General features: G+C 36.8%; 1 protein-coding gene across 20 annotated transcripts in view; it reads right to left on the bottom strand.

Annotated features, from left to right (window-relative positions):
• Positions 1 to 16,639, bottom strand: part of LOC127644650 (discs large homolog 1-like protein) — a 143,814-nt gene that overhangs the window by 65,766 nt on the left and 61,409 nt on the right. For 10 of the 20 annotated variants that reach the window (XM_052127927.1, XM_052127930.1, XM_052127932.1 and 7 more), the window contains 2 exons: positions 8,011 to 8,178; positions 1,567 to 1,683 (listed from right to left, as the gene is read on the bottom strand). In XM_052127927.1, coding sequence (XP_051983887.1) covers positions 1,567 to 1,683; positions 8,011 to 8,178 — 285 coding nt within the window. The remainder of the gene's footprint in view (positions 1 to 1,566; positions 1,684 to 8,010; positions 8,179 to 16,639) is intronic. The other 10 variants (XM_052127937.1, XM_052127938.1, XM_052127941.1 and 7 more) reach the window with 1 other exon arrangement.

Here is a 16,639-nt window from a genome sequence, read left to right as displayed (position 1 = left end):
AATAGTGACTGAAGGACACAGCCTCACCTCAAATCCATAGCATCACAGCCTCGTTCTTATAAATACATTGATTGGAATTACAATTAAATTCTAGGTCTCCAGATCATACAGCATATTCTGAATAAGTCATGACCAACTGGTAGATTCTTGCAAAACCTGTCAAGGTGATGTCTTGGTCATATTTAATCCCAAAAATATATCCATCCATCCATCGTCAACCGCTTATCCTGTGTACAGGGTCGCGGGGGGCTGGAGCCTATCCCAGCTAACATTGGGCGAAAGGCGGGGGACACCCTGGACAGGTCTCCAGTCCATCGCAGGGCCACACATAGACAGACATACACTCACACTCACCTCCACATCCACACCTAGGGCAATTTTTTTGGAGACACCAATTAACCTAGCCTGCATGTCTTTTGGATGGTGGGAGGAAGCCGGAGTACCCGGAGAGAACCCACGCAGACACGGGGAGAACCTGCACACACAACTCCACACAGAAAGGCCGGGGCAACCAGGATTTGAACCCACGACCTTCTTGCTGTGAGGCGACAGTGCTAACCGCTAACCGCATTAAAATTTTTTGCATTGTGAAATTATTTTCAGGACACTTAAGCACATTTTCTTTACTATAATGCCTCCAGAGATTTTATTTCTACTATTCCCATTGTTTTCAATGATAATTTTCCTTTTTTACGGCATTAAAGTAAAACATATTGTACAGTCCCATGATTTTGTTTCTGTATATAGCAGTTTTTTCACATTGCGGTAATGTTTTTTTTTTCATGTTGCAGTAATGAGAATTGGGGAATAAAATGAGCATAACTAAAAATATCATCACACAATGTTAAAAATCTTAATGGCCTTAAATTAATTAAAATTTTCTATATCCAAAATATAATTTCTTATTTGTATCTTTTGATTTTGATGTCAAATAGGACCAGGGCTTTTACCTGACAGGTTATGTGAGAATCTCCCTACTGCATAGGAACAGCAAAGCATAATCATTCTTTGTCAAACAATTCATCATATAGAATTACTTTAAACACCACATTTCGTGCAGTAATCAGGCTATAATTGGAGTCTATAGCTGTCACAACATGGATCACGAAAGCAAAATCCTGAAACTTTAAAACACACTGGCCATGCGCTGTGAAAGCTGAGGTGCTTCCATGTATGACTGCATGCACCAACACATAACAAATGCAACATCAATAGCTATAACCTCCACATATGCAGCCAAACAACTGTTACATTCAAAGTGTTGATTCTTGTATGTCCCTTTCAAACTTATAAACACAAACAAGTAGGGCGAAAGACGAGTACAATATGAGAGCCCATGCATTTTAGGAATGATACTGGAGTGTACCCTTTCAGCATTAAGCCTAAAAATGCATGCAAGTCTCATCATGACATGATGACCAGCTGCATTAACAAGCCATGTTCATTACATAGAGATGACCAACACCATACCGCACACGACTGAGCCATATGACAAACAGAACTGGCAAGCCAGCAGCACAAAGAGATGGTGAATGCCGCTTGCCATGTGGGAGGAGTGACTGTTACCTGGAATGTCACAGGACTTTGAGGGTATGGGTTGGAGAGGGAAGTAGTAAGAGGAGGAGGACTCTCCTCATTCACTACAGTGGATGCCCCATCGAAGATGCATTCCAGTGATTCAACCTATAGAGGGGCATTGAACTCAGTGTATTACAACACAGGATTGCCTGAGGGTTAAAAGTGGCTACATATAAAAAAAATGACATTATTATAAAAAAGCAGATACAGAAAGGACAGACAGATGGACCAAAATAGAGTAAGGCTGTGCCTCAAAACTAAGGTTAAAAATAATAATAAATAGTAAAAAAAATTAAAACCTTGGTGTGCAGCACACTAGGATTAAAGACACAGCTGAAGAGTTAGCAAAATGGCGAGTAGTATGATAAGGACCGTTACAGAACGCAGACTGTTAAAATCATCAGGATGAAAATGTTCATTCCAAATGCAAATGTGGGGAGTGGAGCAAGACATCATAGTCCCCACAAATGTATGTTTTATCCTCCATGTAAAACACAGTAACATACACTTCAAACACACACACACGTTTAAGATTTAAAACATTTTAGGACAAGAAATAGTTCGAGTTGTGGAACTTGACTTATCGTGATTTTTGAAAATTTGACAAATAATTTCCACACAATAAATATTGAAATGGATTATGTTTAATTCACTCTTTGTTTACATTATCATAGTTTTAAACATGCAATAACTTGTATTTTTATAATGGATTTTCAGTTTAATATTGGAAGTCTGGGACAAAGCTAAAACAATAAAATCTACACATCCTCTGTAAAAGGCATTTTGAAAAGTACCAAAAAAAGATCCTGGCTATAAAAAAAAAAAAAACTTATGACCTTCACATAACAAAAAGAAAGAGTTGACATCTGTTAATTTGAATTAAAATTAAACCATTGGACATGAAATTGCCCCAAGTTTAAGAAACACCAATATAAAGTATAAGAGAAAATCAGTCTTTAACAGAAATATACACAACATAACTTTAACCTGATAACCACAAATAATAATACAATTAAATTAAAAACAAACAAAAAACTGAAAATATATTTGTTTTGACAGCACCAATAGCATCACCATTAATATTATGCAATATTTTTAATGTAACACAAGGTGGCAATAGAACCCACCACTGATTTCAGCAGTGAACTGAATGGATGAACTAATCTTCAACACTACAACATTTCCCTTACAGAGTTTCCTATCAATTTGTCTTGTGACAAATTACAATGGCGGGTGATAAATCTCAGCAAGTGATATCAGCTTGTATAACTCGCAGCTATGTGAATATATTCTTTGAATCACAATTACACCTCAGGCATTTTACCGGTATGGAAAACAAGAATTGCCTGTAGGGAGTGAAGATGTGTTTGTCCCAAATATCCTTGCATGATATAGTTCAACGGTTTTAGGCATGAGTCCATTCAGTGAAGTACAGCCATGGTCAGGGTGGAAGTACCGTTTAAAGGGTCTGTGAGAAGATGGTGAAGTGACTGTATGGACCTAATGGATGTGCAAGAATGGTCAACTTGTCGACTAGTCGTTCAACAACTGACGAGTCTATTAGAAACATAATTCATAATTTAATATATAAATAATTAAAAGGTTTTTACTTTTTTGAATTTTAATATTTAAGACAGTGTGTTAATATTTCAATTATTGTAGTTTAAATATTTTTCACAAAAGAGGGATCTGATGTAGTACAATACAATATTTGCAAAATAATGTCAAGATAATCTCAATAATGCTCAGAATGTCAAGGATGGGTGTGTGTTACGGAAGCTACACCAAACAAAGCGCCACAACAATATTTAACAATCGGTATTTTCGGTTCGGAGCAATGTTCCCGTTGTTTCATATAATCTGTAAGTCTCTGATTTGATGACTTTGACAGTTTTGTGCACAGTTATAGCTTATTTCTGTTTTGAATAGCCTATCTGTTATCCTATTGAGGTGATGTGCTACGCATCTACAGCCTATTATTAAGAAATGCATTGATTGGTGTCTTGTGGAAATTACTCCAGCCTAATCATACAGGGCTTTATTGACCAACTAGTCGACTAACCGTCAACATAACCCAACTATTTGATTACAAAATTATGTTGTTTTGCACATCCCTACTAGTGAGAGTGCATTTGAGATGGATGGCATGTTGTGAGGTGGGCTAAAGGGATGAAAAGGTGCAGGTTTATGTGTGAGCAGTGACGGTTATGAGAAGTGGCAGGCGTTATTTGTCAGCTGTGGTTTTGTGTGTCTGTGTGTGTGTGTGTGTGTGGGCTCTGATCTGGACTGAGGGGAAGCCGTGCAGGGGTAATAAATCTAAAGGCAGAAGGGAGCACTGGAGCACGACCGCTCGTAAATGTTCACACATACGTATTAGTTCCTGCCTTACAGTATATTCACTCTCTCTGGACACAGTTACCATGCTGACTTTCGGTTAGCTCAAAGTGATTGTGCTTAACCTTGAGAAAACAAAAAGCTAAGCAATTTCACATAAATATTCAAAGTCAATAACAGTAAAAGCACTTTGGCTTGAATGCTACAAAAAGTCATGGTAGCGCACAGAGAGATTGCCCAGCCCTACTTGGCAGTCTATTTAGATTACAAAAATACACTTGAAAATGGCATAATTTAGATCCTCATTTGAACACTATCGATATTGATTCTTAAAATCAATAGCTGTTGCTATTTTTTATTTATTTATGTTTTCATATTTTACCAAGATAGAACGTTTCCTGTATAGGGTACAACAGGGCTAAAGGCACACCTTAAAGGAAGATTTGCTTTTTTCTTGTCGCAAAGTATATTAAGATTCAAGAAATGAAAGTATTTTTATTGAATAATGAAGGAGCAACATCATTTGTGATAAAAGAAATAACAACAAAAGGTTGTTTTGAATAAAATTCCCCAGTCCAAATCACTGAGATCACATTTTTTTCCCCATTCTGATGGTTGATGTGAATATTAAATGAAGCTCCTGACCCGCATCTGAATGATTTTATGCACTGCAATGCTGCCACACTATTGGCTGATTAGATAATCGCATGGATTATTGTTGGTGACAGACGGGCTGGTTTGAGTATTTCTGTAACTGCTGATCTCCTGGGATTTTAATGCACAACAGTCTCTATAATTTACACAGAATGTTGCCAAAAACAAAAAACATCCAGTGAGAGGCAGTTCTGCAGACAGAAACACATTGTTGATGAGAGAGGTCAACAGGGAATGGCCAGACTGGTTCAAACTAACAAAGTCTACGGTAACTCAGATAACTGCTCTGTACAATTGTGGTGAGAAGAACATCATCTCAGAATGCTATTCTGAGATCTGGTTTGGCGCAGTTTTGGCAGCATAAGGGGGACCTTCACAATATTTGGCAGGTTGTTTTAATGTTGTGGCTGATCTGTGTATGTCAACTTATGCAAATACTTTTAAGACAATATGCTTTTTTTTTTTTGTAATAAATTATCCAAAATAACCACATCAGAAAAGGGTGCATATTATTTTGTTCATTTCAATCACATTTGACATTTCACTACATGTTAAATATTCTATAAAAAAATCAGTCAGTCAATGTGAGCCCACTTTGAACATTCTTCACTTAAGAAAAACACTTAAGAAAAACAATGTGTTTAATAGGGGCTTTAGCCCCTCTAACAGGGGGGCTTTTTACCCCAAATACTATCTTTTCACTTTTTGGACAGTTATTGAAAAACAATTTATATAATAACATTGACAAACTAGTATTTTGTCTCAAAATATATGTGATGATTTCCAGGATATTCAAAAGCTACATAAATTTACAACATTATTATTTATGATCAAATATTAGATCAAATTGCCTCAATATCAACCTTTAGACATTACACACAATGATCTCGTGGACAGAAAACTTTCGCAGTCAGAGTGTCAGGTGTTTAGGAAAGCCCTGTGATAGTTTTTGATATTATTTAGCGTTTTGGGAGAAAAACAAAATTAAAAATCAAAGGAGCATTTTAGCCCAGGGAGACTTTAGCCTCGTTGTACCCTATTTACAGCATTAGCTGAGAGAGAACTTTTCATTTGTAAGCCAAATGAACATTCTTACTGAAATATACCTGAAAGAATCAGAAATAAATTAAATCGGAATCAAATAAATATAAAACCGAGAACTTGTAACTCGAAATTGTATCAAACTATTGTTCACAGTACGGCTCTCACTAAATACCATTTTATTTTGATTCAATATAGCATTTATTAATATACTGTACATATGTTTATTTAGGATTATATAATATCATCATACATTTCTTAAATAATATTTTTAAAATAATTATATTTCACCAGATAAAAACAAATGTTTAAAACACTGAAATATGATAATTATTTGGAAATAAAAAGTTAGAAGGTTATTTTTATCTTGGACTTATAAGAGTTGTATGATAAACAGTTGTGTTATCAGTTATGATTTAGAGTTCTAAAACAACCAAAAACTACTTTTTCCATGAGAAATAATTCAATATCACATAAATGCGTGTCATTAATAGGTATTATTTTTATTCTTTGATAGCAAAGTTTCTGTTTTTCCACAATGAGAGCATGATGCACAGCACAAATCAGATTAATACTTGCCTTACTAATTTGTATTAATTTGCTCTTGCAGTTTCCATTTCATTAATGACTTTCAGTCTTGATAAATCACTTTGTGGGTGCAATTATTTCATTTGAATCGACAGCACCCTATATTTTGCAAATTCGCTTGATTTTAATTCTATTAACATTAATACTGGATGTATTTAATCTATCACTCAGCCCTTATACTGTAGATAGAGTACTATATGCATTGTACCTGCCGAGCTATATACCATTTTATGGATATAAACAATAACAAAGGCATTAGAATGCTACCAGGCTGGGAGCACTTCTGGTATCATTACCAGATTCTTTAAATAAGGCTCTGAGTTAATCCATTTTCTCAAAGAACATCAAGCATTTACCTGAAGTGACTTATCTAGATGTGTTGTTGATATGGAGCATCTCTACATGAAAGAGGTAATGAAATTGTATCGTAGTTTAGATGCACAAAATAATTTCCTCATCGGAGAGATCAGGAACGTTAAATTGTTCCTGTTATAACCAATTAAGCTGTCTATGTGCCCAGCGGACAAGGTAAGGATTTTTTTGTGTTTGTTTATTTCTAATTTGTAAGTCGTGTTGGATAAAACTTCTGCAAAATGACTAAATGTAATATTAAATTAGTTGCACAACTTCAATCATTATAATGGTAGTGATCTATAGTCATTTTAAAAGCTCTACCTATAAACCCTACAATTAGTTGGCATATTTTTATTCATTTTGTTTACCTACTAGAAATAAAATGTGTGCTACAGTTGTTAGTACTGTATGTATCAAGCTGTCTTGCTTCACTGCAATGGTTCATGAGTCCATTTCGAACTTTAATTTCTGTTAGTTCTAGGCATCAAGGGAGCATCCAGCCATCGAACGACATGATCCACATTTTAATAATGACATTTTATTAAAATTGTACGCTAGTAACATTAATCGTGTTAAAGTCACTATGAATTAAGTGCCTCCCACGGTTGTTTTGAATGAGTTTGACAACTAGCAGAAAATGTTCAAGGAACAAAGACATCACTTCCCTAAACTGGCGAATAGTCCTTGGCATGGTCTACAATCTCATGAAACAATCAAACTGTGTTCAGGTGTAAAACACAGCATGTGTTACACAAATACAGAATAGGTCCTCCTTTCTCATCAAAAAGGTACAAATCACCAGAGTACCAGAGCAACTGTTCGCCTTATTGTGCATGCAGAGAAGGCAGATTTCAAAGCTTCTTTTCTAAAATCATTAAATAAGGGTCCAACAGTTTACATATAACTGTAATAAATGTTAGTCTTTGAAGGAAAGGTGGGGAAAACACATGTCTTTGTATCGACTATACAAGACTTTCATACCCAGAAGCGGTGTGATTTGGATCAATGTCTATTCAGCAATACAGATTATGAATTAGCCAATGGGCTCTGCAAAATACTGTGTTATAAAGCACTTTGCACAGTAATAATGAGATTTCCAGTGAACCAAGTGCAGTGATGGATTCTGGATTAACAGCCAATGTAGCACATTTCTTCATTCAGACCTCATAGCATACTTTTGTAAAATTCGTTAATATTGATTGCTTGAAGCAAAAATGGCTGATTGTATTAAAGTGGTACCATGGCAGTCTGGTTTTATAAGCAATTCTAAAACCATAAGAGCCTGTATTATGTGTGTGTTCATGTGCATGTGAAAAGAGTGAGGCACACATACAGTCAAAAAGTAAAAGTACAGTTATAACTGTATGGCAAGGCAGAATTTGGACAACAAGATGATCGACAGCATGGCAAATTTAACCTGAAATAGGTAAATTGATCAGCATGTCTAGATTCCTAGCTTACCTTCATTGGGGAGATATGTGCATGTGCTACGTAGCCATGGACGTTTTCAATCTGGGACAGGTTCTTCTCGGCCACCTGGACCAGTTCTGCCCCAGTAGCCTCATCATTAAGCTCTGGCGAGCTCTGCTCTTGTGGAGATCCTGTGTCCTCATCATGGTGCCTGTACTTCTGCATAGAACAAGAGACAAGTCAGAAAAAATTACTGCTAGGGGAATTTTTGTAATCTTATTATCCTACTAACACCGTGTCCTAACCATACGCGATGTCTCGACGTGATAAAAGGTATCTTTTTCATGTTGAGTTTTTTCCTAACCAGGCGTGACACATGACGAGCGACAGGGCTTTCGATTATTTTTTTTTATGATTTCTATTTCTGCAACACCGTGCCAGCCAGCGCAGTCATCAAATGGGTTTAAATATTCTTAATGCAGTATATTGAAGTTGGCATCTCACTAGCTGCTTCACAACAACTTGATTTTGGCCTAGGGTGTCACACACCGAATTATTTACTTGAGGTCTCGTTCTCTTAAGTCAGAGCTCTGTCAAACACACATAGCATCAGAATGTCTCATTCCAGCTTTCTCTCTGCGCTTCCCTGTCACGTGGAGATCGGCGAAATAACAACAGGAGTATCGCGTGAATAGAAAACAATCATAACAGACTGAATAAGGATGCAGTTCATAAAGTAACTTTGCCCTGTGTATGTATGTGAATGTGTATTTATCCTCTCTGGGTTTGCCGTAGAAAGCGAATGCCAATGTGGACCCTCAATGAGAAAATGAGTTGCGTTCAAAAAACAGACTGTTTCGTCTGTAATTGCTCTGTTTTCAAAATTTTATTGTCAAGTATCCTAATTTTAGTGTATTAATATCACAGTGTCATATAGTGCCTGATGTGGATAGACCGATTGCCTGTCGCTGGACTCTTATTGTGTCACGTCTGGTTAGGACAAAATGTAAGACGGCATTGACGGGATTGGCACCAAAAGATGAGGATGATAAATAAAACTGCCATTTTGTTGGTTTATGTTTATTTTGCAAGCATGTAGTAATCAAAAACAACAGGGCAAAGTGCAAAAAGCTTGGGAAAAAAATATCTAGTTCTGGGGATGGCTGATACTGTAATCTTTAAATTTATGGTAATCTATGAAAGAAGAGATGCGGTGAAGTAGACCGTACACAAAGTGTTAACAAATTGATGCTACACTCTTAGAAATTATACACAGTAGTCTGTACCAACAGGGGTATACTGTACTAACTGTAATATAATATTTGCTTTTAACAGACAGCCTAACAACTGCAACATTTCTATATTCTGATATATGGTGATCAACAGTTAGTGTTAGTAGTGTGGTTATTTGAGAAACCACAAACATTGTACATCCAAAAACACAGAGAAGACAAGAACCCCTTCCCTTGCTTTAAAATAGCGCATGAGAATGATTGGGTTCCAATTCCTCAGTGAGGAAGCTGATGAGTCGTATCCACACAGGCGGAAGATGGCCATAGTTGCCATGGCAACAGGTTTATCAGACACTGACTGCTATAGGTAAGCCTGTGATTCAATCAGTCTTATTTAAAGCCGACTACAGTCTTACTGAACTGGTTTCAATTTTAACAGACCCGATGAACACAGCATGGTAAGTTCAGACTGCATGCACAAATGTACATTGTAATTTTATCTTTAACAATGCTGCGTATGTCATTTGTTGCCATCTTGATTGATTTGCGTTGAATGGATCACATGACTGCATCATATGACAACAAAAATTCTATTAATTCTAGGGTTGGTTGATATGGCCAAAAATATTATTAGGCTACAATGTTTTTTTTTTTAATCGCTCGATAACGATGTTTATCACTATATACATTTCATAATATAAATGGGGATTATTTTGTTAGACCTCAAGAAAGAACTTGTGTTCTTCTAGATCTCATTCTGTTCACGCTTCTATGGAAGATCTACTTTTTCAGAATCAATACCAATTTTTATACAACAAAAAATATTACTAATTTGTTAATTGGGTAAGCATTGTTTCAAGTTTTCAAGTAATTATTCAAGACAAGTAAACAGTCTGTAATAAAATGAGAATGAAAGAAACAATAAAAATAAAAGCAATAAATAGAAACAAATTAAAAGCAATAGGGCAAAAAATACAAATTAAGAAAACAATGTTTTTTTTAACATTCAAGTAAACATTCAGAATGAAACAAAAGGAGTGGTGGTGGTGGCGTAGTGGGTTAAGCACTTCTGTTAATCAGAAGATCTCTGGTTCAATCCCCACAGCCACCACCATTGTGTCCTTGAGCAAGGCACTTAACTCCAGGTTGCTCCGGGGGGGATTGTCCCTGTAATAAGGGCACTGTAAGTCGCTTTGGACAAAAGCATCTGCCAAATGCATAAATGTAAATGTAATACTAGCTACTGGTCTTCACGATTCAATTAATACTTGTTTTAAAGCGGGTAACTGTTTTTCTCATTAGTTGTTCTTGCTATTTGATTAATAGTAATGGCATACTAGACAGTGGCAGGTCTATTAGGTTATATTTACACTTCAGATTCAACATTTTGATACAAATCAGCTTTTTGTCCCACTGTTCACTTTAGACATAACTGTCTGAGTTTAAAATTTTGAAGTTTATTTTGAAGTTTATTTTAAGTGCATTTGAACGTATCCACATTAGCGCACACTTTTTGAGCCCTCGCACAGAAGCGCACACACATAAGCCGCCTCTCAGTCAAACAGCACATGGCTACAGAAGTGAGGAAATAAAAAGTAAATCTTTAAGATTTTATAGCGATTGACCAGTGGTTGATTGTTTTGCGATCACAATCGACGTAATGAGCCCCCATAGATGTACAACATAAATATAGAAAATTACTCAAAAGTTTATCAACAACAAGGATTTTTTTTCTTTTCGTTAACTATCGAGATCACAGCCCTTGTCCATGCTACAACTCAAATATTCCGTTTTCAACTTTATCCACTTGGGAGAGCTTTTTCTAAAAGCTCAGTTTCGCTGGACAAAAACATCTCAGTATGGATGGAAGGCCAAAACATAACAAAAAATTATTTGATTACTGTGGACGTAGTCTGAATCATTTGAAGCCAGCGGGATGCCATTTTGTAAACAGTTCCTCTAAATCCTGGTGAACTACATAGTACTGCAGTGTTATTTTAAGCAATCAAAGCTATCAAACATTGTGACTTAGCCTCATCAAAATGAAAAGTCACAGAGGCGTCTAAAACGTACCTCTCTCTTTGTGTATGTTCACATTGCTTGGGAGGTTTCGTTATTCTCTAACAATACTGCCATGTTACGTAATTCCCTCTGAAAATCCATAAATGGATGTATCAGTAAGACTTGCATCAATAATTCCTATCATTTAGATTCATTTGTAGATGTTTAGTGTGTGAAGCAGGTGGGATGAAGCACATGATAGAAGAGGAGAGCTCACAGTCATCCCTGATGAGTGCATGAGGAGGAGGATCTCATGGCGACCACAACCACTCACTATTGAGTCATGACCCTCTGTGACTGAGGTAGGCTGCTCACTATTCAATCTGGAGCTTTCCTAGGACACACCTGATACTCCAGCTCTGAAGTCTGGAATACAAACTGTCTACATTTGCACAAGCCTATAGTTTCTTTCTCTGTATACTGTGCCAACATCCGCAGCATAAAATGAGGCCACTTAGTGCAATAAACTGGTTTATATGTTAATGTGTCAGTAAGATGAAATGCCCTAATTTATCCATCAACTCACAAATTAGGCTGCTTTTGTTAGGTCTGCCAGAACCAGAAACATCTATCATGATCTATAACTCTGCATCAAATTGAACGACATCTACGCTAATATTATTCTATTCGTTTCACTGTCTCAACCTCTGGATTCATATCGCAAGGTTACCAGATCCTGCCAGATCCAGCTCAGTTCCTGCTTGGTGTTAGACTCCACAGCTATGTCTCTCTGAGTGATGACAACTAAAAGCAGCCAGTGCTAGCCAGACATTGCTTCAGTCTTTTACGATGGAATTCAGAGGATTAACTGATGCCAACTCCAACTGTAAGCCATCAGATACTTCATATGACACTGCCTGAACCTTGGACTTAGGATGGCCCCCTCCGAACCTCACCACAATGACCTGCAGGTTGAACTGCAATGCACAGAACTGATTTCTGCCTGGATCACCTTGGTCTAATGATGGACTACACTCTTGAAATGGAATACATAGTCTATCAATTAATTGCCAACAGAAGTCTTCCTCAGCCAACTAACAAGGAAAATGCATCTATCTGAACTTCTGCTGTTAACCCGGGATTTATTTACATGATATTAGTCATTAAAAATCTTTATTTAAACACTGGACCTTAACACTTACTTAGTTTACTTATCTTAAACCATAACCTGCACTCCACATAAATAACTAATATTGGCATTATATTCATGATGTTAGCCAGAGGGGAACTGGCCCCTACAGTGAAACTGGTTTCTCCCAAGGTTATTTTTCTCCATTAACCAGCATATTATGGAGTTTTGTGTTCCTTGCCACAGTCGACTTCAGCTTGCTCACAGGGGTTCTAAACACAATTATTATTTGATTTTTATACACAATTCACAATCATATTTAATCAAACTACATAATGATCACTCTAAGACTTTATAGATATTACAGTTTCATTATTTTTAATGCATGGTTTTCTGTAAAGTTGCTTTGAAACTATGTGTGTTGTGAAAAGCGCTATATAAATAAAAATTACTTGAAGTGCTCAAAAAGCACATTTACCCATTTATCTCAATTTGATTAGATGAAACATAAAAAAAAGTTTAAATGGCCACAATTTAAAAAACAATTAAAAGGTTTGTGAGCCCACAAATAGAACTAGATTTTTACATTTTATAAAATATTGTGTGTAGTGCTTGGCAATGCAAAAGTTTCCACAATGCGGGGGGAGACATGTACATATATGCAATCCGTCTTTGGCAGCTGCATTGTGTCTTGTTGTTCTAGTATTTCGCCTCAAATATAGACTGTTATAACGTAGTCCAGGGGTCTTCAACAGTGGGTCCGTGATTGTACCGCAGGGGGTCCGCAAATTATTCTTTGATTGACCATTGGTGGCATTTGTAAAAATCACTCACTCGCACGTGAGCGACAGCAAGAGACAGGAGTATGAATTATCGACATGTTGAAGTCCTTCGCAGCTGCATGCCAAATCTTAAAGTGACTAAAAAGCGCTAGTCAGCAGAAGCGCGCAGCCCGGACAAATCCTTCACACGACCTTGCCCATCACAAGCTGCTCAATGCGCGACACATATCAGGTTCAGCAGCGCTGCAGTAGAGGGTCACGTGAGTAAACACGTCTGCTTTGCGTTGGTTGTGCTGTGCGGTTGAGCAGATGACAGCCTCCTTTCAGAACAATAGTGTACTTGCCTGGTGTAAATAATTACTAGGGATGTGCACGAGTAGTCGAATATTCAAGTATTTGTTCTGCAATAATTATTTGAATAGTAAATAAACTTTAAAAATAATATATCATAAAATTATCAAAGTTTTGCTTTGCTGGCCATATATACAGTGAGATGCATGTTAAATCCTGAACACAAACAAAAACTGGCAGTTATAACAGAATGCACTGGATGGCGCTGTTGAGTGTGGACACAAGTTGATCACATTTGTTGAGTAAACAGTTCTGTAAGTACGTTCAGATGGACACCAGAAAAGTGGGTTATTGTGAGAATGTGGCTTACTGTGAGAAAGCTGGCTTCATGTTTAAATGTACTGGATAAGCGGTGTACACTTTACTCTCATATATGTGCAGCTCGTCAGAAAGCAGCATCCCCGTAGCAACATAATCCCTGTGACGCTTCTGTAAACAACAAATATGGCATCCGAGAAAGACTTTGCTAGCTGAGGTAAGGGACATTCCATCATTTAAACTGGTGTGTATAAATGTGTATCGTTTACTGAGCATGTGGATATGCTTGTTTTTCTCAACTAAAACATGACATGACATACAATATAAACATAATAATTATTATTTGTCGAGTTTATGTTATATTCGTCCTGTGCGTTAACTGCGTCAGTCAGCAGTTTCTTTTTCTTCTCTTTGCATGAGTTTAAATGCTTTCATTCTATTCTTTTTTTTTCATGCATTGCTTGTTTAAATATATTAAAAATATGATATATAAGCATGTTTTGATTATAATTAGAAGCTTGTTTTTTTATGGTGATGCAACCTTTTACTAAAAGGTTGACTCTTTGACTCTCTCATTAATTACCTTTATTTAAATTATAGAATATTAGAATATTTGTTTTTATGAGCTTGACATTCCCACACACACACAAGCTGGTAACTCTCAAAATCAACATAATTAAAGGTGCACTCAGTCAATGTTTTCCTCATTACACATTTTTACTCAATGAAATCAACAGTATTTTTAAAATGTATGTATAAAATCGATCACACATGAGATGAAGCCTCCATTTTTAGTAACTTTATAAAAGTTGTTTTATTCTGCATGGACAGGGTCTTTCTGTCTGTCTGTCTGAGGTTTGGCACAGAAATTACAGAGGAATTTTAAAATGTCACTTGTCAAAAATGTTGCAGACCCCTGCTGTAAATCCTTGCTGAAAAGACCAGCAAAAACCAACTTAAGCTGGTTGGCTGTTTTTAACTGGTTGCCCAGCTTAGCTGGGCTGGTCAGTTAGATGGTTTCAGAGGGGTTTGAACACTTATTAGCTGGTCAGGCTGGGAGACTAGCTAAGACCATACAGACCAGCCAAGACCACCCTGACCAGCTGACCAGCTAAGACCATCCTGTCAGTGTCTAGCTAAGACCAGCCTGACCAATTAAGAACACCTTGACCAGCCAGACTAGCTAAAAAAAAAAGGGTTCAAAACACCTTTAAAACCAGCCTGACCTGCTATGACCAGGCTGAGTGACCAGCTAAAACCAGCCAACCAGCTTATAATTGTTTTAGCTGGTCTTTTCAACAGGGCAACATTTAATGATTATTTCAATAGCTTTTCAATGTAAAACATCATGAAGTATACATACAATAATTTGATAGCCTACCATCCAAGTTTTTATAGGCATAAAATGCAACACTCAATTTTATACAAGATGGAACGGGGGTCCTGGCTCCACCTCTCTACCCACCAAGGGGTCCTTGGCCTGAAAATGGTTGAAGACCCCTGATGTAATCTGTTACGTTAAGTACAAAAGATGGCATAATCAAAATATAAAGCATCTTATTTTTTTATTATGTGAAGACTCGCTGGCCAATTCAATCAAAAAATTACAAGAATGCGCGTCTCCGCTCTTCATTCAGGTTACTGTAATAAGTTTAGTAACCACGCACCACTGTTTCTGAACCATGTATCCTCAAACTGTATTTGCCGTAACTGGAAACACCATTACCATCACATTTTAAAACTTGTTCAGCAAAAGTTTTCAGAGACAGATGTTCAAAACACTGTAAATGAAACTTTCTTTTGATTATCATATACCTGTAGAACAAATGCTAACATTGCAGCATCATATTTCAGTTCAGTTGCAATGAGACGTCTCTGTTGACAATCAAGGTACCGCTTAAATAAAAATAAAAAAATCACATGTAATCAATCTCAAAATTAAAAATAAGGCCCCTCTTTGACACATTTGTGTTTAATTGTCAAGAAGTTGTCACTGAATTTTGAACTTAGTGAAAAGTCACACGTTTTCATTATAGATCATCGTTTTCATGATCGATCATTGCTGTCACTTCCGAGTAATCGGGTACTCGTGCCCATCCCCATTATAAACCTTTAAAGACAGTCCTACCATGAGCTCTGAGGTTGTTCATCTATGGTATATGGCTTACAGTCATCCTTCCACATTATTTCAAATGCATTGTTTTTAAATCATTTAAAAACAGAATTACTGGTGAACAACTACACTACCCATGGTCCAGAAAAAAGAACCACCAATCAGAGAGCCATGGCCAACAAAGCCCACTAAACAAGTCCATCAGAGACCCCCACTTCCATGACGCACTGCAAATCACGCAATTGAGTCAGTCTCCCTACACCAACCTCAAACAACATACAGTATATGTTTGTAGATATCAGTAAACTTAATATATTGCAGTAAACTTCTGTGAAAGTGAAAAGTGAATCAAATTAATGGGGCACCACCTGATCTTGCTTTGTTAGTTTAAAAAAGTATAGTAGAGCAGAGAGAAAAAGAATGCGCAACTGCAAAATGTAACCACATGCCAGATCAAGGCCAAAAGAGGCATTCATTCTACAATAAATGCTCAACACTTCATATCAAGTTTCCCACTAAACATGTTTTATACTGAAAGAACTTGACGATTAATACTTTCTTATTAGAGCAAGTGGCTTTCATCATTTATCAGTTAACAATATGAAGAAATTAAATTAGCAGTTAGTGTTAGTACTGTCTCTCTGAGGACTTCTCTAAATTACACTGGCAACAGCCCACTTTCTAGAACATGAGCTCATCCTCAAGGATCAGGGTGAAGAAATCCGTAAACAGACCTCATCTTTTCTCCTCAACTATATAAGGAGGCATCCAGTGCAAATTATGAAACAATATGTGAGTTGATTTGAGCTTTGGA

The sequence above is a fragment of the Xyrauchen texanus genome, chromosome 6 (genome assembly GCF_025860055.1).
Source record: "Xyrauchen texanus isolate HMW12.3.18 chromosome 6, RBS_HiC_50CHRs, whole genome shotgun sequence".
NCBI classification, from domain to species: domain Eukaryota; kingdom Metazoa; phylum Chordata; class Actinopteri; order Cypriniformes; family Catostomidae; genus Xyrauchen; species Xyrauchen texanus.
This window is presented reverse-complemented; position numbering and strand designations above follow the sequence as displayed.